The 22837-nt window shown below is 42.0% G+C and overlaps 1 protein-coding gene across 3 annotated transcripts in view; it reads right to left on the reverse strand.

The window, feature by feature from the left end:
• GRM5 (glutamate metabotropic receptor 5) overlaps nucleotides 1–19481 on the reverse strand; it is a 276585-nt gene extending 257104 nt beyond the window's left edge. For all 3 annotated transcript variants that reach the window (XM_052812775.1, XM_052812774.1, XM_052812773.1), the window contains exons 1-2: nucleotides 19129–19481; nucleotides 10420–11302 (exon numbers count right to left, since the gene is read on the reverse strand). In XM_052812775.1, the coding sequence (XP_052668735.1) occupies nucleotides 10420–11098 (679 nt within the window). In that variant the 5' untranslated portion in view covers nucleotides 11099–11302; nucleotides 19129–19481. The remainder of the gene's footprint in view (nucleotides 1–10419; nucleotides 11303–19128) is intronic.
• Between the last annotated feature and the right edge of the window lie 3356 nt (nucleotides 19482–22837).

The following is a 22837-nucleotide window of genomic DNA, read 5'->3' on the forward strand; positions in this document are numbered from 1 at the left end:
ACCGATGTCCAATTAGCTCCTGAGCAGCGATCCCTCCCCAGGCCAACTGCCTCCAGTTCATATACTGGGCATGACGTCACATGGTATGGAATACCCCTTTGGCCAGTTGGGGTCAGCTGTCCTGGCTGTGTCCCCTCCCAACTTCTTTTGCCCCTCCAGCCTTCTTGCTGGCTGGGCATGAGAAGCTGAAAAATCCTTGACTTTTAGTCTAAACACTACTTAGCAACAGCTGAAAACATCAGTGTGTTATCAACATTCTTCTCATACTGAATCCAAAACATAACAATATACCAGCTACTAGAAAGAAAATTAACTTTATCCCAGCCAAAACCAGGACACCATGATCACATAACCAAAAGTTTTAGAAATTTCCAAATAAGTGCATCCTACCTTATTCATAGAATTATTTACCTGAAATTGTTTGGTAATCTTGTTTTGACTGGGGAGGGATAAGAGGAAGAAAAAAGTTAAACCTAACCAGGGGGAGAAGCAAGCAGTTAATGTAACCAGAAAAAGACATGATAGGACGAGAAAAAAGAACAACAAACATTGAGGAAGGTGGGATAGTAAGCCAAATGGGCAGAAGATGAGTTATGACAAGATGGAGACAGATAACTGTAAAAGGAAAAAATACACAGTGCAAGTTTATAGGCCACCACTGTATTGGTTTGCTAATAAGGTAAGAAACAGCAGCTTGTATGCTGATCTATGGAAAACAATTTCCTGCCTGACTGCAAATTGAAGAAGTAAATGGAGTACCAATCCCCCTAAAAAGGAGAAAAAAAAGGGTACATGCTCTTAAAAAAGGATTTGACAAAACTGGAAAGGTTTATATAAGATATATAAGACTAACTTAGCATCTGGAAAACCCACTTTACAGAAGTGACGGGAGAACTAAAGCTCTTTGGTTTAGCCAAAAGAAAGATTAGAACAATGCCTGGGAAGAGAAGCTCTGAGAACATATCAAGATAAAGGGGCTATAGGGTGGAGCAACACAGTCAGTCATTTCATTTGAAGAACAGATAATTCAGTCTGAACAGACTACCCAATGGTGAAATTAACTCTGTCTTTACATGAAGTCCTTAAGTGAAGACACTCTGTGTGTATCTTCATAAACACTGTGGTTTAGCCCAAGCAATAACTACCAATGACTGGTTGTCATTTTATTACCTATCTCACATAGCAAAATTAAGATATGGAAAATAGACTTCTGTAACTTCAAATCAGGGAAAGGTGAACATGTTCTGTGACTCTGCCATGCTAGATCAACTGTAGTTTATATATACTTGCCTAAAGCTTTATGCACTCCAAAACAGCAATGTTGGAAAACTGGTTCACCTGCTGTAACTATCTTGTTCACAAAAAAACTTAACACTGAGGTAAGGTAATTTCCTAGATCCTTATCATAGTCCTCTCACTACAGTTTTGCACCTTTCTTTTGGCAATACCTCTATTCATCTTCATCCTGATGCCTGTAACATCATCTAGGAAGTCAAAGAAATCTATCTCAGGAAGAAAAGGTAAAACAAAAATAAAATCAAACCTTAGTTAAGGACAAATAAGAAGCATTTGACTAGATCACAACAGACTGAGGAACAGATAATTTTCCTCATCTTTCCACTGTTCTCAACAGTTAGGTTGGATTTTGGCCGTGGGATTCATTCAGTGTGCTGATTTACCAACTGCCCCAGTTATTATCTTTCCAACTTGTCTAGTACATATTGCACTTCGAGCAATAGCCATTCCCCATACATTGTTTGTTTGCCCTTTGGCAATGTAATTGATTTGATATGGAGGCTTCCACATATATCACCTGGATCATGTATCTGGCCAGCCATAAATATTGCCAGACACTTCCAGGAAAAAAAAAAAATCAAACCCCTCAATTAAAAGAAATCTTAACTATGTTTTTTCCCAGTCAGCATATTTAGAATGATGAGTGAAATTACGTTAGTTTAAAAACAAGACTGTGATTTATGAATGGGATTGTCTCAAAATTCGGTTGCCAAGGCAGATGGTAACTGTTCTGTTAATAACCTTCCCAATCACTTCTTTAATGTATACACATACAATGTATTTATATATAATACTCTGCATTACATCATGGTATGCCTCCACATCATCAGGAGCCTGCAATCAGATTTTAGTGAGATGGATGCAATGTTATCCTCTGTCCACTTCCAAATTAATTTAAAGCAAAGTCTATAAGTTTTGATTCACAGCCAAGATCACTGTCTCCTGCATCATTCAAGAATCAGCTAGTCAGAACTGCCTTAGGGAAGACTGAAAATTTTAAAAGATCTAGCACAGGCCTTTTGCCTTTCTTAGCTTTCAGAGAAATCACAAGTTAGCTATTTTAAGTACAGGAAGTGGGCCTTCATGTATGGACCAATGTAAATATCTATTGTGCTCCTTAACTATACAGGAACTTCCTAATTTTGAAGCAACATTGATTTAACTCCTGCACTATTAAGCTACCTACATTATGGTTTTGTTGCATAAAGATACAGACAAGTGCAGGGCATCTTCCTTTTCCTTGTTTATGTAGGAAATTAAATTCTACTGTCTGGTAAAGTCTTTCCATACCTGGGGTCTTAAACTAGCACTCTGGAAAGCGGGTTCTCATCCTAGTGCTTCCATTGACATTGGGTGGCTTTTTTCTGTCTCTCTCCCCTTCTTCCTGGCTCCCATAACAACAGGGCCCTGATCTCCCCTGGATTCTTTATAACAGGATATATATCAAGGAATATGAAATAATGGGGGGGGCAGTTTCTTATACCAAAGTGTATTAACTGCACTTTTCACCTTGAAATCTAGGAAAAATTACTCCACAAATTCATAATTTAAATTTCCTGTCGCTAGGTAATATGCATGGAAAAAGAAAAATTCATCGTTTCAAGAATAAGAAAGAAAAGTAATACAACAGATGGAGAAATACCACAAATCATAACAAATAATGAATAATGGGACCTGGTTCATCAACCCCTGCTTAACTGTTGGATTAATGAGTTGTCAATGTATCCAAAAATGTTTAACTTGTATACAGGATTGGTGGTATGGAAGACGTGCCAAACAAAATGGGATGGGGGGGAACCTTCCACCTCTTCCCTGAGTAAAACACCTTCTATTATAACTGTCAAAGAACATTAGTATTTGTGCAAAAAATTTAAAAGTTTACACCTTTTTGAATGAAGTTTCCACTTGACTTACTGTGATGGTTTTGGCTGGGATAGCGTTAATTTTCTTCATAGTAGCTAGTAAGGGGCTGTTTTGGATCTGTGATCGAAACAGTGCTGATAACACAGAGATGTTTTCGTTCCTGCTGAGCAGTGCTTACACAGAGTCAAGGCTTTTCTGCTCCTCACCCCACCCCACCAGGAAGGAGGCTGGGGGGGCACAAGGAGTTGGAGGGGACACAGCCGGGACAGCTGACCCCCACTGACCCAAGGGATATTCCAGACCGTAGGACGTCGTGCTCGCATAGAAAGCTGGGGGAAGAAGAAGAAGGAAGGGGGGACATTGGGAGTGATGACGTTTGTCTTCCCAGGTCACCATTAGGCTTGATGGAGCCCTGCTTTCCTGGAGATGGCTGAACACCTGCCTGCCCATGGGGAGTGGTGAATGAATTTCTGGTTTTGCTTGGCTTGCGTGCGCGGCTTTTGCTTTACCTATTAAACTGTCTTTATCTCAGCCCACGAGTTTTCTCACTTTTGCCCTTCTGATTCCCTCCCCCATCCCACTGTGAGGGAGGTGAGCGAGCGGCTGCGTGGTGCTTAGTTGCCGGCTGGGGTTAAACCACAACACTTATAAAGTTACCTTTTATCAACTCTTTTAATGTAACCACAAGACAAGCAGTTTATTTTGACCAACTTCTGAATTCTATTATAGCTTTCATTCACTAAAAAAAGTTATTATTTTGGCTTTCAATACTAACTTGGTGTAAAAAATACATTTTTTTTGTAATTGTATGGAATATCTGTTTTCCAGCCAGGTCTATACCATGTATTCTTTCATCTCAAAGATAAAATATCAACAAGGGATACAGGAAAGTGAACCACTGTCACTACCCATGGTCAACTGATAGCATATATTAGACAGACCACCTTTCGTAAAACTGATCTGACCCAACAGGCACTGTACAGTGAAACCTTGTTTCCTGAAAGATTTCCAAATCTCATCAACTTGATAGGTCCCTCCCTGATTGAAGAGGTGCACCCTTGGGATGGGGACAAGAACTGTGCTATTTCCAGGCCTAAGAAAAATTTAAGATGAAGCTGGAGGATGCTGGACTCCCACTGTCTCTTCTCAGTGAAGGTAAGTTTCATGACACAGCAACTTTCATTGAGTAGCTATAGAGTCTAAGTGACAGAAAAAGTGACATTCAAACACTGAGCCCCTAAACAAAAGAAGAGAGTCATTTTGAAGATCCAAATGTCTTGCTTTTAGCTAAGTCCACGTTATATCATTCCTCTCAAAGTGATTTTTTTTTAAACTTTAGAATAGTACACTTCCTTGCTCACTTTTGCTTTACTGTCGCATGGTATTTCCCCTAACAATCTCCATCCCCATTACACTCCAGAGTATACCCCTCGTTTTGTATTTTTCTGTCAGTCAAGATACTTCATAGTGGGTATGTCTGGCCTGAGCAGTCTGCCAGCAATGCTAAAGTGCTGTCCCGTTAGTCAGTCACTGCAGAACAAAGTAAAGAGTAACTTGATGCTACTTCAGTTTTCTGTTTCAGTATTCCCAGCTGATTGTTAGAATTTGCGCACTTTTGACAATTGTGATGCTAGGATAAATATTTGAAATTGGGCAGAAAAAAGCCACCTCTGTTATAGATGTCAACATTTAATAAAAATGAGCAAACACCTCAAGAGGATAGGACTGGAACTGGGTTTTCCATTTTCCATATTTTCTTTCAGATGAGAGATATTTTTTAGTTTTGCTACAAGATTAATGTGATTGAGAGCATATCAAATTGTGATCATCCTGATCTCAGCATTTATGTTTGAAACAGTTTAAAAGTCTTAAAAAATAAAAGATAAAAGTAATTTCAAAAATAGAAAAACCCAAGTAATTGTTTTGCCCAAGGGCAAAAATTAAACATTACTGAAATAGAAAATTCTCCAGTCTTTAGACAAGACACTCTTCAATTTTCAGAAACAGATTTTTAGAAATAAGTTTTCTTTGAAATTGAAAATATTTTCATGGACTAGCAATGACCTTTTTTGTTACATTATTTCTATGTGTATTTTTTCTGCATATAAAGCGTGAAAAAATATCACCTATGCTTAAAATAAAATGAATCTAATTTTCAATCATATTATTTTGTGAAAGGCAAATAATATTTCTGACCATGATATAGTTTTTGTATCTAAAGGAGAAAAACCTAGAGTCTGAAAGAAACATCTTCACAACATCATACAAGTACAATTTGTTCCAAGCAGCAGGTTTGAGGTCAACTTGTTGCAGCTCTTTCATTCATTTCTTCATGCTATTCTCACAGACTATGACTAATTTTCATTTTGCTCTTTACTTGGTAGCAAAGGATGTAGGCAAAAATAGTCTTGTAACCAGGCACATTTGAACAAATATGAAAGGAGATGTGTGAAATAACCCTTATCTGCAGGAAAATAAAAGTTCTGCTTTTGTTACGCGTGCCTGGGTACATCCTAAGAAAATGAATGTGAACCACCTCTTTATATGCACTTATGATAAATTTAAATGGAGGAAAGCGATATTAAACAGAGAGGACTGTGAGGATGGGTTTGGTGGGATGTTTACCTGCAGAGCTGTCTAAAGAAAATGTTAACAAAGTGGCTTCTTCTTAAGGCCATATTCAAAAATAAATCACATCTTTTACATAATGAAGTGAAATTTATCCCTTGCCACCCCGAATAAATTTAGCCTATTGTGTTTCAGTTGTTCTATGTTTCCAGAATACATCACCTCTTCACTCCATTCAGAGTGGCAAGATAAATGGTTTCCAATGGCAATGAAAATTGCGTTTCAAATTATTCTTTTGGTTCCAGACAAATTTTAAGCACAGACTCTCAGGGATTGACCTTGTTTCTGACTAGGAAGACCTGATCCAAACGTCAGTCTAGTCAACGAGAGAGTGTTGACTTCATATGGGCTTTCAATGAGGCCTTCAAACCACAATGAGGGGAGAAGAGAAAATTGTATATATTTTTCTCTGATCTTTCAAAAAGATCATGCTTGCTTATGGGAAATGAGGTAGAGTCAGTTCTTTGTCTCTTGCGGCAGACAGCCAGCTTCTCTCCCGTTTCCCTGACCATTTCTGATTAGTTGTGGTGTTGAATGGTTAAGCAAGAAAAGGCAGAGACAAAACACCAGGGGTGCTTGAGCTGCCTGGCCCATCTGCATGCCAACCATCACCACCCAAAATCCGAATACAGGCACAAATTTTCCTGTCTACACCCTTCTCCATGCATTAATTTCCCTGGGGGTGGACAACAGCTACATGAGCTAAAAAGGATCCCTAGTGTGCTCTGAGAAATTGGGGGACTAAACCAGGGGGCTTCTCTCTGCTGAGCTATTTTGACTCAGAGAGAGGCACAGACTGAGTTCTCGGCTGCATTATTGACTTGCTGTCTGTCTGCGAAGTTGGTTTTAGAAGTGAAAATTGGTTTAAGTTTAAGGAAAGTTTGTTTAAGCTCTGGTCCTATCACGGTGGAAAAAACCATCTGTAAGGTCAGCTGAAAGAATTAGATCAGTATCCAAACTTCAAATAAAATGGTCTCCAGCACAACCTGCATGCCTGTTGTAGCATCCATAAGGTTGAAGGCCCTCACTTCAGGCTTTAAGTGATAGGTCCTCAGTACAAGGAGTTTCCCATCACAGTTTCCCTCTTTGCCTGCTCACTCATACCTCCCTGCCATGCAGTGTTAACATGTCTGTTCATGGGACCACGGTGTGACCTGGACTTCAGAACTGATGAGGCTTTTTAAAAAGTGCCCTGATGGTGGGTGAAAAAGGTTTATTTTAAAGCCAGATTGGTTCAGAGTAGAGCCCCACAAATCATTAAATGCAAGGAAGAGTTGGAGAGTGTGGGAAGATAATGATGCCAGTGGCACATATTCCTGACAGAGCTGAGCAAGGGGAGTTACAGCCCAAGACTATTTAAGACTTGCAGAGATTTCTGATTGGCATATGTAAAATACCCTACAGTAAGTGGAGATGACTGTTGCTTTGTGAGAAATATCCTTCATTTTTCACTCGTATTTCCTACTAATTGGATTGCAGAAACTTCCTCCTTAAAATTACAAGAGCTCCACTAACAATAGTGCCTGCTACCTCACCATTCTTAGGAAAAAAATCTACTCTTAGTGGTTACTTGTACACCTGGAGGCATCACCTACATTAAACTGTGATGCTAAATGTCAAAGGAGCAAAGCTTATAAGAACACCTCGACATTTTTGTGTATTTTAAATGTGGAAGTCTTGAATAAGAAATTAACAACACAACTTCAGATCAACCTCCCAAAAGAAGAATCCAGTGCAGTCAGATGATTAGTAAGTGCAGAAGGAAAGATTCAAACAGAAAGCTTTTTATTATGAAGCTACTGATATCGCAGGCTTTTCTTATAGTAGACCAAAAAGAGACCTATAACTTTATCTGCTGATGGAACTACCAAAGCAATGAAATAACCAAGCTGTTTCTGCCTCTTCTTTTCTCCCAGTCAAGCTTTGAAAGAAAGGAGTCTCCCTCTCCTTGGAAATCCTTCCCAGAAACCAAATATTGTATTTCAGAAGAGTCTGGCTAATGCATGAAGATTAGCTAAAGATAATCAATGTAGATGGCCAGAATTACTGGAGGCACCGAAAGGAGGTCCTCTCTCAATAGGGGGGCAAGATCCTAAGTCAATAAAAATTGCAAGGAGTGGGATTCAACAATTTTTTTTTTCTCTATTTTGAAATAGTACCTATGAATGTAGGACACTGAGTATAGGGGCATATTAAGAATGCTTACAAGTAAACAGATGCTGTCTTAAAATGATTACTTATAAAAATAAAAATAATATAAATAAAGAATATCCCTTTTGCTTGTTTACTCAATTCCTTTACTTTAACATTCATCTATAGGAGTGTTTTGTGGTGTTTTTAAAAGAATCTTTCTGTTCCTGGAAGGGACAACATCTGCCATAATCTTTGGAAAGTGTCCAGAACATCAGACATTGTCACATTTCAAAGAAATACCTTGACTACTTTGTATTTGTCTATCCCATTATAAATACCATCTGTTCTATTGTTAGAAAACATTTGTGTGATGTTATTTAACTGGAAAACATATTCATCATCATGACCAGACCATGCAAATAGATGATAGGATCATAAGGTTCCCAGAACCCCAGTTTAATGTTCATTCACTGAAGTCGAGTTATGTTGCTGTGAACATGCTATGAATGATATGAGGCCTCAGGTATTAACAACGTACCACATATCTTGTCCGTTTTAATATGGGCAGAAGTAGGCACATGTTGTACTAGATATATCATTCATCATTTCTCCTTCTTCACATCCAGCTCCTCTGTCATTTAGTACTCTTGTCTTGCCCATAGCAGCTACCTCCAGCTTCCACCCTTGTGTCCCTATTCCCTCCTTTCCAATGCGCAGTCCAAAGTTCCTCTGCCATAAGATTAACGTGCCATATGTTACCATCTGCTCCAAACAGAGTGTCCACAGGAAGTGGTAAAAGTAAGTATTCTCACTTTGTGCAGAATCAGACCTTGACATAAGCTTGACAATTCCCGCACTAAATATATAAGCATCCCCTCTCAATAAGCAGAGGTGTAAAAGTTGTTCATAGCAAAAATTAGACGAGTCATCCAAAGTAGTCAGGATACAAAATTTTATGCTAATGTGATGCATCAGTGGCACTATTTTTGACCATGATGTTATTCATACGTATTTGTGAAGTGAAGGCTGCACGCTAAGCCATGCCAAAGGCATCAGCTGGCATAGAATACCTTCACTACATGATGTGGAGTGATTTACACACTGTTATATTAAACTGCTAATATATTCATGCATCTCTACACAACAGAGGCTGCAGTTATTTACCAGCTTTCATTATCATGATGGAAACATGATTGCAACAATCTGCATGCAAGTTCTAACTTTTTTTTTAATACTGCAGAACAAGCTCTTTATATATCTGTAGGAGGAAAAAGATCTCTACATACTAGCATTAGACCAGCATCTCCCCAGAAAGGGCTTTGAATAGTATAAAGTCTGCCAGAGAATCATACTCAGTGTGTGGGAAGGACAATCTGCTTTCTATTGGTTGTAATGAAGCCAGCAGCATCTGCTGCTGTTCAGCAACGTTGCCACCACTACTCAATCTCTTAATAACATTTTTCATTTCCAGATCATATTCTGAGCCTTCCATTTGGCATTTGTCTGTTTGAACAGAGGCAACCCGGTGAGATCCTAAAATTCGTCACAGAACCTAATTCCAGAAAACTCATTAAATGGTGTTGTCATTAGACAGGGGCTGATGAAACCTGCTTTTAAGGCAGTATGAAATTCTAGTCACTTATAGCAAGATGAACCCAGTCAACTCTGTCAATGCAAGGAATAACAAAATCAGGTAAGCTTTTCCATAGCATTTCTGTTTAATCATATACTCTTCTGAACACTAGGTAAAAAGCTTAAGCTCTGACTCAAATTAATAAAAAGAGGAAAGCAATTTAGCACACAGTTCTGATTTTCTGGACACCTGAGGGAGCATAATTGTGTAAAGAAGATTCAAGGAGACTTCCCTTGCTCACTCCCAAAAGCAATGGCCAGATGCAGAGCAAGAAGTGGGTGCAGTACTCCATGGAGTATTATAAAAAGGATAGAAACAGTTCTGGTCTTGAGGAGCTGGGACAACTTGCATTCAAATATTAGCCAGAATTACATGTTTTCTAGTATTCGTGTCTCTGTGGCTCAGATATTAGGCAGGAACACATTCTGACTTAGCTACAGTTTCAAATGATGATTTATCTTTCTTGTGCACTAGGAAGACCAGACACTTTCTCATTACCCATTGTTACTAATATAGTCAAAATGACTATTCTACATAAATACACTGATTGGTAGATAAAGAAAAAATAAATAAATGTTGACTAAATTAAATTAAGGTCACTTAGGAGACTCCAGAGTAAGCATTTTCAGCAACAAGTGGCCCTAGAGCACACACAATCCTGTATTTCAAACTTTGCTTTCAGCCACTATTAACATGATGCTACTTCAGCCCCATGGAGAGTTTGAAGTTATTAAGTAAAGTAAAAGTCTGTACTGTTGACAACTGACTGGCAAAAACCGAACAACATCAAACTATCATCATCTATCTATTAGACCCCATCAGAGTAGTTCGACAGCATTCTTATATGGAAACAAATAACCTCTTACCTTCGGTATGTACAGCAGAGACATAGGTCCAGTTATAGCGCTTGACAATGTCCACCATAGCCCGTGCTTGCTGTGCATCAGATGGCACAACTCTCATAAAATACTTGAACAGTGTTTTGTCACTTAGGTCCATGCTTGTGGCAGAATAAGCAATCTGAGGTATATTGAAAAGCTGCAACAAGTTCTGGACCTGGATAGCAACTGAGCTAGAGCCAGGTCCAATGACACCAACAATGGGTTTCTTGGAGCGGAAAGACGATGAAGATCCATCCACACATCGCACCATCCCTTCCTCTTCTTCTGATGAAATAAGAGAGTCCCTTATAAACTCAATGCTCTGCTCCAAAGCCACAGCAGAATGCCAGCAGGAGTCCCTTATTTCACATCCTAGTGTTATATTTGGCAACAGTGTGGGGTCCAAATTAATTCTGTCAAGGGTATGTAGCATTGCCTCCACTCTCTGAATGCCATACTGCTCTCTTACCTCTCCACATTTCCTCTCGTGAACCTTGTCAACAGTTGGTTGATGATGGACAGAGAATAGAGCTCCAATGATAATATCTCCAGGCATGTGTGCAACCACCCTTCTTTCATTGGCCTGTGCTGAAACCAAAAGCCCGAAGTTCCCACAGACATCTTCCTTCAATAACAGGATTGCAAGGAACAGCAAAAGGACCATTTTAGGAAATGGTTTAGGCTGGTAGAGACAACATGATGGAAAAAAATCGGGAGAGCTGGTGAAAAGCAGTTATCAAATCTTTTGGATAAAAGGAGCACTATGCTGATGGTTAACCAGGAGTTTGCGAGTATTCTCTAAGGAGTCACCATCATCTCCGAGTGGACAGCTATGCAGAGCTGCACATGTGATCATAATCCTCATAACCTTCAAAAATGAATAAATAAGAGAAAGAGCTTTAAAATTAGTTTTAAAGTCAGCTTTGTAATCTGTTCTAAAATTGCACCTATTCCTACTGCTGTCAACGACAGTAATACATTGTCTCCTATATACACTTGCTTCCGTCATTTTCAAGCTGGAAAACTTTATTGTACTTCAGTGTTTCATAATCTTAGGTTTGTACTTCTGCTGGTATAAATTGGTGTCTTTCTCTTTGACACTCTTGTTTAAAAATTCTTTTGGAAAATGCTTTCAAAAACACAAAAGGCAGACAAGTATTTGATTCCATAGAAGAAAGATGTTGCCATTTCTAATATGTGTCTTCGAAAACAACTCCCTTTACTTTCAGACACTTTCTATAGCAGAAATGCATGTCACACTAATGTACCTTGGGCTGTACCATGTTATCAATTACAGCATTATGAAACTGCTGTTGACAAACAGCTGTTCTTGAAATATTCTAAGGAATGCAGAATCTCATTCTTCAAATCTGTAAATTGTTTTTTTCTTTGTAAGACACAACATGAAACAAATTAATTTTTAAAATAAGGCAGGATTAAGAAAACTGATTTTGTTTTTATTATTTGTATTTTTTTTAAGCAGTGAATGTTTCAGCAGAAGAACAACAATTCTAAAACAGCAGAGTAGTGAAATTCTTTTCATCTTTCTATATCCTTAAATCAAAAAATCACCAATAACTAATTCGACAAATCCTGGTACTGTAGACAACTACACAGACTTCACTGGTAGAAAGAAGTCAACATAGAGACTATAAAGATGCATTAGTGCTTAAAATATTTGGTCTGCTATGTTAGCTGATAGTCTGCAATCTGCACTCAGCTTTAGTGTTGATGAAGGATCAAAAAAAAGAAAAAAGAAAAAAGGAAAAGAATCAGCAAAGAATTCATATCTTGGGCTGTGGTTAATGGAACTCGAAAATGTACTTGAAAATGTTTTGTACCTAGCAGTGGATTTGCAGCAGGATCCTTCTGGTTTTGTAGTGCTTAAAGAGTAGTTTGTCCAGGTCATGATACCTGAGCACATTAAAGTATCATCTATTGCTCTACACCTGCCAGTGAATCCATTGATAGTACAGAAAGTTAAGCACACTCTTAAACCCAGGAAGATGCTGAGCTACTTAGTGAACCACATGCACATGAACCACTGACAAAACAACTGCAAAATTCTGGGACAGAGCCTGATCTCAGTTTTATTGACATAAATCTTTCGATGTAATAAAAAAGAAAAAAAATAGAAATCTCCATACATTTCAGACCCACCAATCATTTCTAATCTGTTAACAATGACTCTAATAATACTCAGATGTTGTAAAATGAAAGAAACCCTTGCCATAAGAAATCTGCCTCTGTTTCTTTCAGGTTGAAAATCTAGCGGTATTTGAATCTTGAATTTACCCCTCACAGCTAGGTCATTCAGTACAGTGCCACAGTGAAAAGCTTCCTGATTCTGAAGATGAGATAGGCAAACCTAAAAACACTTTTCTGCTTGATGTTAGCCTTGTTTAATTATTATTTTACCTAGACATCTATAAATTATAAAGTATTTACACAGAGGAAATCATGACATAGTTTCAATGAGTATTCCCAAATGAAATCCAAATCCTTAAAAAGAGAAAACATCGAATAGAAATGGTTTTGTAATATTAATTGCAATATTAATAGGTTCATGTAATATTAATTTTTAGTAATAGAAAGTGTTAATAATGAAATAAGGTTCAGACAACTGTAGAACACTTCAAGAAGTTTTTCTTTTAGTCTGTGAAGAGTTGGCTTATCAATACTGCAACCCTTTGCCACTGAGGAATAACAGCAGTTCAGTTCAACTTAATTAGTCTCTAATTACAGAATATCACTACTGCTTATGTCTTCCAACTATTTGTTCCGTGACTCTGAAGACGGTGCCATATAATTTGCAAACAGTCCAAAGGACGAATGACAGGGGATATCTTTGCACAATATCGCAGCTATTAAATTCCTATACCTCCAATTAATTTAATGTATTATCCCTTAAAAAAAATCTTTAATTATTTACTAGCTTATTAACATTTGAACAGGAATAGTACTCTGTTATTTAAAACCATGGACGCTTATTTTTTTGAGCTTCTCAAATTAAGGCTACATGTACAGAGCACAAGTATATCTAGACAAATGCCAGCTCTGCCTCAGACTGTAACTGGATATGCAATTAGATGCCTTTTTATAACCTAGCTGCCTGTGCAGCTGCATATGTACAAATAGAGTTCAGAGGATTGGGGTGAGCTTGTGACACAAAAAAGTAATCCAATCCCCATCCACCATTTTAATTCTACAGCACACATACACCACGTTTCTGGTCAAGTTTAGTAATACAGTTCCAGGTCTTATGTCTATGGATTAAACAATTTCCATACAGGATATATGAGAAAGAGAGGACAGCAAGGCCATTTTTATCTTCTTCACTCCAAAGAACAGCTGTTTGCTCTTCTCTGTCTACAGTTGTATCTATCAGTATAAAAATACAGAGTAAAGAATGAAGTAAAGCTGAAGGTCTCCCTTATATTTCTGGTTCCATAATAATAGCAGACCTCATGGCTAGGGCATTCCTATAGCCCAAAAGCATGTTCTGAAAGCAATCGAATCCTTCCATTCCATGGCATCCAAGGGAAAAAGAGGGGCCAGATGAAGACTGCAGTTGCTCCAGAATTAATGAACTTTCTTCACATACTCCTTTGTACTAAAATGAAAGTCAATTTACATGGGACTTACAAAGCTGTTACTAATTACACCAAGAAAACTGCTTATGTTTTATAGTATTAGGCTTAAGACTCATATCCAAAGCATCTGAAGTCAATGCTTTCTGTGGGCTTTCATGATGCAGTGAAACAACTGGGAATTTATATTGACACGGCTAAGTGAGCCTGCTAAATTTCAATGGCTTTTTATTTGTGTAATAGACATCTGGTTCTATGGGCTTACTCTTGCTCTTATAAACCTGAAAATCACAGAACGGTTGAGGTGAGAAGGCACATGGGGAAGCTGTCTGGTCCATCCCCCCTGCTTAAAGCAAGTTCAACTAAAGCAGGTTTCTCAGCTTCATGTCCAGTCAGGTTTTTATTATCTCTGAGGATGGAGACTCCGCAACCCTTCTGGGCAACCTGTTCCAGTGTTTGACCACAACCACAGGAAAAAGGGTTGTTTTTTATGTTTACACAGAATTTCCTGTATTTCAATTTGTGCTTATTGCCTCTCATCCTTCCACTGGATACAGCTGGTTACGCCGTGTGAAGATGCCATGAAAGTAATCAGGTGACACATCTGATTTTAGGCCAAAATGGCTGAGCAGAGAGCTGATAGACTAAGCACACTAATTACATTTCCTGGAGAACATCTTCCTGAAGAGAAGATGGCCAAGGGAACTGTTCAAATATACAATTATACTGCTCTTCTGTCCCAGAAGAATCACATACAAGTCATTCCACATTTTGATTACCATTCTTTCCTACTACAGGAAGTTTATTATTACAAGCAGGATGAGTACTAAAATAAAATTAAGCAAAATTTCATAAGCTTAAATATAACTCCTGTTTAAGTTGTTAGGGATAACCCTAAAGGGAGTTTGGCGTGCTATAGCCTTCAGACTGAGAACTGAGGTATCAGCAGCATCAAAGACAGTGAACTGTTGAATGCATGCATAAAGTGATGGGAATTGTTTCCAATTAATAATTTATCTGCATTTACTTGTTTTCATTGATGGACAAGCAAATCAACATGCACAGCACTTAGGGTCAAATTTACTTTTCACACTGTTCAATTTCTTCAGTGTCAAGGGAGTTACTCCTAATTTACTGCAACATAGGCAAAATGGAATCAGGCACTTAATTACTGGTGTATCAAGGTTACTAGCTTGTTTCAGCTATGGATCTAACTATAAATTAATCCTGAAGTCACACGCTTTAATAATAGATGACAGACACTTTGGTCGCAGTCTTCTGGTGCACTAGCTTCACACTTGGAGCAACTGCAGAAGTAGTAAGGCAGAAAGATAACTCTGCTTATTTGTCCTTTGTTCAGTCTTGCCCTAGACAAAAATTTAAGGGCTACCCAGATGACTGAAGACACAGATCTGATGAAGCACTTGACATGCTCCTATAACCTCTGCTCTCCCTGGCAGTAAAAACTTTATGCCAGTCTCTGTCAGGAGAAATTCTCAGCTGTTCCTTTAGGGCAAAGTTCCAGCTACTTCATGTTGAGGTTTAACCGAGTAGAAAATTAGCATCTGTAATATTCCATGAAACATCACGCAATTCTTAAAATTATTTATTTCAACCTCAAATGCAAGTCCATCTATACCTAGAGTCTGTACAGACCAAAAGAAACAAAAAGAGCCCTAATATCTAACGGCATTAATTAAATCTTGATCAAAAATCAAACTATGAACAGCACTTTACAACGGCTGATTTTCCGCTATATATGTGGCTGAGAGTTTATACGTGGGGCACATCTGAATTTTCTTAAGGGCTTCTACTACCACAGGTGTAACTCTGTCTAAACCTTAAGAAAGAAACCCTTTCCCAGTGACTTACATTATTATAGCAGCGCCCACTAGTGACCCCCGAGTGAAGGACCTGTCTTTTTTTTGCAATCTGAATTCTCTTGGCTGTGTGGCTTCTAATAGGTAAAACATAAACTCAGCAAAGTGAAGTTTTTCATTTAGCCAGTTTTGTATCAGGGAAAAAAAAAATAAAAAGAGAGAAAGAGCAACGCTTCCGCTCAGGTTTCTTCTTTGTTACAATTTTGTAAGTTTACAGCCTGTTCGTTCATAGTCTCTAAATCTTCAGGCAGATTTAAATAATAAAAATAAAATGTCAGATTATTGAATCACAGAACAGTGCTGTGATGGAATGAGAACTCATGGTCCAATCCAAGAAAGCACTTAGGAATATGCACATGAAGAATGCTATTGGTCAAACATCTGTAAAGACTTAACTAAAGTTTAAGGTCCCTTTAAAGGATTTTCAGGATCAGAGAAATCACAAAAACTCAGGGCCCCAAAATCCATTGATTTGTAGTGACAATTTTACTTACACACTATGTTTTTATAGCTTACAGCCATATACCTGCTGGTTAAATGCTTTCCAGGCATTCATTTACAGTACATACCCAATTAATTCAATGACATCAGATATGAGATAATAGATGTTGATACAGATATGGATCAAACCAGTATATCCCAAGGAACTAACCTAGGTTTCATCATCAGAGAAGACAAAACCATAGCAAGCAGCAACTGAATTACTGGTCCAGAGTCAGTCCTGCCACTTATCTCACAGTGAAGATCTTTAGATAGAAAAGATGGAGCTGCCTTAGAAAAATGATTACATAAGGAGAGAGACCTCTCAGCTCATCTCGATGGGCACCAATGTGAGGGAAAAGTGTACCTTCAGTAAGCTAAGCCTTTGCTCAGTTCTGCTGGCTATTGGCGTTGCAAATGCTAAGCATTGTGTTCAAGCTATTTTGGCAATCTACCTCCCAATGCTATGGAGAGGCTCAGTTTGCAGGAGGTCCCACACTCCCACTCCTTGGAGGTAATTCACTTTGGACACACAAAACCTGATGCACTCTAATGGTCTGTAGTTGAAAATCATGAAATATGAGCACACTGTTCTGTTTCGAGATTCCTACTGCTGTTTAAATTTTCCATTCAACAAAAAAAAAGAAAAGAAAAGAAAAGAAAAGAAAAGAAAAGAAAAGAAAAGAAAAGAATTAAAAAGATCAAACAAACATTAGTCATTGCATTATTGGCTCTGTGAATTCCAGCAGGCATTGGATCAAGCCCTTTGACAAAGGAAATAGCCTTATACAACAGGAGACACTATGAGGCAGTTTTCTGTAATTCCACTTAGAAATAGAAGGAAACTAAGTGCACAGAAGAATTTTAACCATTTGGCCAGAACAGCCACTGAAAATAACAGACTAATGTGCTGATCTCATGCCTTCCTAGATAATAAACATAAAATGCTATAATTATCAGCAAGATCCTTAGCAATCCCAGGAAGTTCTTCCCCATATTATATGCCCACACACACACACTTTCTGGTTGATGAAACAATTTTGGTTTTAATATGTAGGTGCTTAACTTCCTAGCAAAACTTGCAATGATGTCTGCAGTTCTGCTAAATATACTACTTATTGCTGCTGTATCCAAAAACCCATTGTACCTTATGATGCAGGAACTTATAGCCCTGGTGTGATTTCAGCTGTAATCCTAGACACTTTATTAATTAACAAAACTATATGACCTGGAGGAGGTGATCACGGAAAAGCAACAGGAATTCCAAAAAACATTTTCTAACAAGTTTCAACAAGAGTGGTGTTACAGTGACATTCCAGTACTACCGCTATACCAAAAAAAGCCATAAATGTGTTGGCAAATAAAATGACAAGGAACCTATATAGACACTTCAAAAATACTCTCTGATCATTTGAAATAATGATTGACCCTGGCGTCCCTGACCACGTAGCATAAATATTAGCATGTAGTTGAATGCGCAAAATATTAGTATGTGATAGAAACATTTGGGAATACAGTAATAAAAAAAAGTCATAGAGAATGAAAAGAGCCTGGCAGTTAACTCCTCTATACATCTTCCCCTTTCAGGATTATTTAGAGCGGTGCATTTTCAAGACGACCCTCCGCCACTCCGCTTTCGAGATGATCCCCCCACTTCAACCTCAGGACTAGAAGAAAGAAACGGCCGGCCTCTCCCTACACCCAGTCGCCCCCACCGCCACCAGAAAGCCCTTCCCGGGGAGGAACTCGAATGGAAGTGGGGCTGCCGGGCCGGGGAGGGGGTGACCCCCGAGGTGCGGGACGGCGCTGCCTGCCCTCGGCCGCGGGCGGTGGCGGGGCGGGCGCTGTCCCTGGTGCTGAGCACCGCCCGCCGCCAGCGTTCGCCTCCCGGCCAGGTTTAGGGAAGGGAAAAAAACCCAACCCCAAACCAAAAAACAACCCCCAACCTAAAAATCTACCAGTGGTAAAAATTGCCGTGGTGGCCACATTTGCCACGAAGCACCACATTTTGTTTACAAATAGATTAAATACGTAGAGCTGGGTGTTAGAGGAAACTGTTGGACAAGGTTAACTCCCAGCGCAGCTACCTGCGCTGCTACAAAGTGGCTGTGCGTACAGACGTGTATGTGTGCGTACACGCTGGTTCTTAGGTATCTGTCTCCCTGCTCGGCTAGTGGTATCACTGTCCGTCTCAACCCTTAATGAACCATTTTTGCACGCGGAGCTATTAGCTCCAATTATTAAATAAGGAACAGACAGGTCTCGCTAGGCAGAGCCAAAGTGATTTGTCCCAAGGTCACACAGAAAAGTCTATGGCTGAGCTAAGCCTGGCTGTCTCTGGAAAACAAATACATCCCCGTTTCCATTATCCCTTCCTGGCAAGACAAATCCCCACCGGTGAACAGAAGGGCTATATCACACACACCACCAAGCCCAGGTATTGCAGTACCGTGATCCCCCCTGGCCCCACACATATCCTGCTCCTGGGGAGGGAGCAGTGCCTGCTGCCCTCCAGTGCCCTGATCTGCTGATGCCCCAGCAGCCCCTAGAGGTGCACCCCACCAGTTGGCTTGCTGGCCCCCCAGGAGCTGTGCTTGTCCTCTGGCAACCAGGGCACAGAGCAAAAGCAGGACGGAGGGAGGCAGGGAGGGAGGGAGGGAGGGCAAAGAGTTCCTCCTGCATTCAGAGGGTTTCTGTCCGCAACCCAGGGGACATAAATCCCCTCTCCCACCTCGCAGCATTACCTTGTCAGTGGCAGCAATTGCTTCTTCCTATGGTGGCGGCAAAGCGGTCCTTTCGGTGGCAATAATCAAGACGGGTAGGGGTAGGCACCTCCTATTTTCAGCCACAGCAGAGATAGCATTCCTCGCACAGACCTTCTGGAGCTGAATAATCCTCAAATGCCTCTGCAAAGATCACCAGCAGGTGAGCCCCACACGGCTAGCATTGTCACTCCTCCAGCTATGGGCACATCCTGTTTTCTTCTGATCACAGGCAAATGCTGAGGACCGAGTACCCTACCCCCGCGAATGCATGCACATACACACACGCCATGCAACACGCTGTTCTCTCAGCATCGCCCAAGTCTCATTTGCAAGAGGCGTGAATGGTCCCTGGATTTAAGGGGGGGCGGGGGGTGGGGGGGCGTGAGGAGGAGGAGGAATAAACAAACAAACGATGAAACAACAGATGGGTCTTTGCTCTCTGCCACCACAGCCTTGGTCTTCCTAAATACTTGCTGCAGCTTGACCCACCTGCTTAAACACCTCCGCCCCTCCTCACATATGCACGGCAGCAACCTCTCTGCATTTATAAGGGGCTAACCCTGCATTCTGCCCTGCGAGGAAATCTCTCCAGATGCTCTGAAGGTTGCAAAGTCCCCCTATAAACCGACACCTCCCTCCCGCACTACCCTCCAGCAAGTAAGAAAGCGACGATCTGTTCAGAACAGCATCATCCGAAGAAAAAGAGAAAAAAGAAAAAAAAAAAAAAAAAGCGATAGCTGCTTTGGGAGGGTCTGTTTAAAACCGAGTCGCGGGGAAGAGTTTACCCCTGCGGTCCCGGCAGCCTTTTGCGAACTGGCTCCGCCAAAGTTTTCCCGTCCCCCCCCGGGGGCCGCGGCTGCAAGGCGGCCCGGGCGCTCCGCTGCGGGTCCGGGGTTGGGGGGCGAGGGGGTCCTTTGCACCGGGAGAGCACCGGGCTTCAGCGCAACTTTTTAGTGCCACCAAGTGGCATAGATCCCTCTAGGAACCCAAGCAGCCTGCCAGCCCTGGACTCTGCCTGCTGCTCCCTGGCAAGGGGAGAGAGGAGGATGCGAGAGCAGCGACCACCCCCCCCCCACACACACACACACACAGAGGCAGCAGTATCAAAAAGAAAGGAGGGACTGTTTGCCACTGGAAGGACAGGTTGCCCTCTCCAGCCCTCGCCCCTTCCCTTTGGCTGCAGGGAGACAGCACCGGGCACGGCGAGACGGAGGAGCGATGCCCCTGCCAAGGGCTGCCCCCACGGGCTGCCCCCGCCTGCGCCGGCCCCCCGCTCCTCCCCACGGCAAGGTGCCACCTGCAGCCACCCCCCCCTTCCTTGCTGAGCTCCCTCCCCTCTGACCCCCCCCCCGGGGCTCCCTGGACCCACAGGGGCTGCACTTCCCTGCCAGCCCCCCGGCTCCGCAGCCAGCATCCCTGGACCGTTTCTGCAGACCCACGGGCAGGCTTCTTATCCGCTTACCTTCTGCCCACAAGCTCGGTACCCTCCGGCCCTTCTGCTTCCCCACCCTCCCACAAAGCCCACAGCACCTCTCTTCCCTGCTAACTACCTGCTCCCCGCACATCTACCTTTCCTCGGTTAACCCTTCCCTCCCGAAGCCAGCCGAGCCTTTACCTGCTCCTCTGGCATCCCCGCATCCTCCCAAAGCTTCCCCCCCTCCCTCTCTCCTCCTCCGCTCTCATTCACACTCCGCCGTCCCGCTTCTCTCCCGCCGGCTGCAGCGCACCGCTCCTCCGCCCGGGGTGGGCAGAGACCCCCGGCACAGGGCCGGGTATGAGCGTGGGCTGGGGAGGGGGCGGTGGGTGTGGGTGTGGGTACGCGTGTGCGGGTGGGAGGGGTCCTAGGTAGCCTGAGCCCTGACAAACTCAACACCTCCCCGCACGCCTGCTGCAGCAGCGACAACAACAAACAACAAGGGACCATCGCAACACAACGCCAGGCAGAGATCATCTCTTTATTCAAGGCTATTCTTAGTAAATAAATAAATAAAGTAAAAATAAATAAATAAATAATAAAGCAAAATGCCATTTAAGTAAGAGCTGATCTGGCATTTAAAAAGCTGCCGGGTCCGACTATTTACCAGGCTGTATTTGCAGGGGAGGATTAGCTCGTGCATCCATTTTCGAGAATTAACAGCCCTTCTTTGCCACTGCTCCACAGCTTGGCACTCCCAGCTGGTTCCCCCCTCTTCGGGTTGTTGCTTAAAATATTGGTTTGGGTTTTTTTTTTTTTGAACAACTACTGAATGACCCAAATCCTGGCCACTACTTGATGTGGCTCCCCCAGGGTGACTGCATTGCTACATCCGACCTGCATCGTGTCCTCCTCTGCACCCCTGCCCATCTGCGGTAACTTCGATAGAGTTGTTCAGGAACAGAGGAAGAGAGACAGTCTTGCTACGGCCCCATCCACACTCCTAATCCCCTGTGATCCCTTTACTGCTGTCTCTCTTCCACCAGATTACCAGCTTGACTGCTCCTTTCATCCCAAAGGGTGAAGGATAGGGATCCCATATGCCCTTACCAGGTGTGGAGTCTGGCCTCTTTCTCCTTCATATCCTCCTTCAGTCCCAGCCTGGGACTGGCTGGGAGCCCATCAGCTGGCACCTGCTTCACATCCTTCCCCAGCTCTCCTGGCTCCTCTAGTCGCTGAAGCCCTGGCAGAGGCCAGTCCTTAAAGCGGAGGGCACTGTGAGTTTGTGTGCCTGTGGCTCTAACTGTTCATTCCTCTACTCAGCTCCAAGAGCCTCTGCGCTTGTGCTTGAAGGGATGGAGGAAGGTTATGTGAGAGGGGAGAGACTGCTTGTTACCAGCAGCTTCCCCATTCCTGTCACTGCCCTGGTAAGGTGATGGGTAAGGAGCATCCTTCCTTTTCCTCCCCACACCCACGCTCACCTCAGACGTTGTCTTTCCCATTAACCACGGGCTGTGAAATTATTAGAAGGTCAGGAGGCTGGAGACAGAGAAAAAGAGGGGACAGATGTTTGTAGAGAAAGCACATACTGGAAGAAGGAGGGGAGGGATGTGTCTGTAGAAAGGAAAGGTGAGACTGAAGGCAAAGTGGTATTATCATGGAGAGGGGCCCTGGAAAGAAACAACATCGGAGGGATCTGGGGAGACGAGAGGTGCTACTGCTTTGCTGGGCTGTCACAGCGGTTCTCTGCCTTCCCCAGGGACTATGTGTGTGCTGAGGGAGTCAGAAAGCAGCCACCTCTCGTTGGCAACAGAGACACCCAGCTGGCTGGCAGGATGGTGGGTGACCCACAGCAGATGAGGGAGATGATCCCCCCACAAGCAGGACACACAGAGTTGTGTGGATGCAGCCACGGTGGATGCAAAGCAGCTCCTACACACACATCCCCAAGGACTTCCCATGAATCAGAGCCCAGAGTCAGAGTTCACTGTGGCAGATGTTTGGAGCAGCTGGATCAAAGATTAAAGGAGGCAAACAGAATGGATGGGGGTGGCCGTGGCACTTACATTCCTAATGCCTCTCATTGACCTTTTAAACAGGGTCCCAATAAATACACATATATAAAGGGCTCTTTTCCTTTGCTCTCTTCCTCCCCCTTCTCCCCTCCTCCCTTCCAATCATTCACAACCATTTTTACAGAATCCATAAAATTAGTCACTGTCTTCGCTGACAGTAGATTATTTTTCCCCTACCAGGAAATTTCCCCTCTTACTC

The sequence above is a fragment of the Harpia harpyja genome, chromosome 17 (genome assembly GCF_026419915.1).
Source record: "Harpia harpyja isolate bHarHar1 chromosome 17, bHarHar1 primary haplotype, whole genome shotgun sequence".
NCBI classification, from domain to species: domain Eukaryota; kingdom Metazoa; phylum Chordata; class Aves; order Accipitriformes; family Accipitridae; genus Harpia; species Harpia harpyja.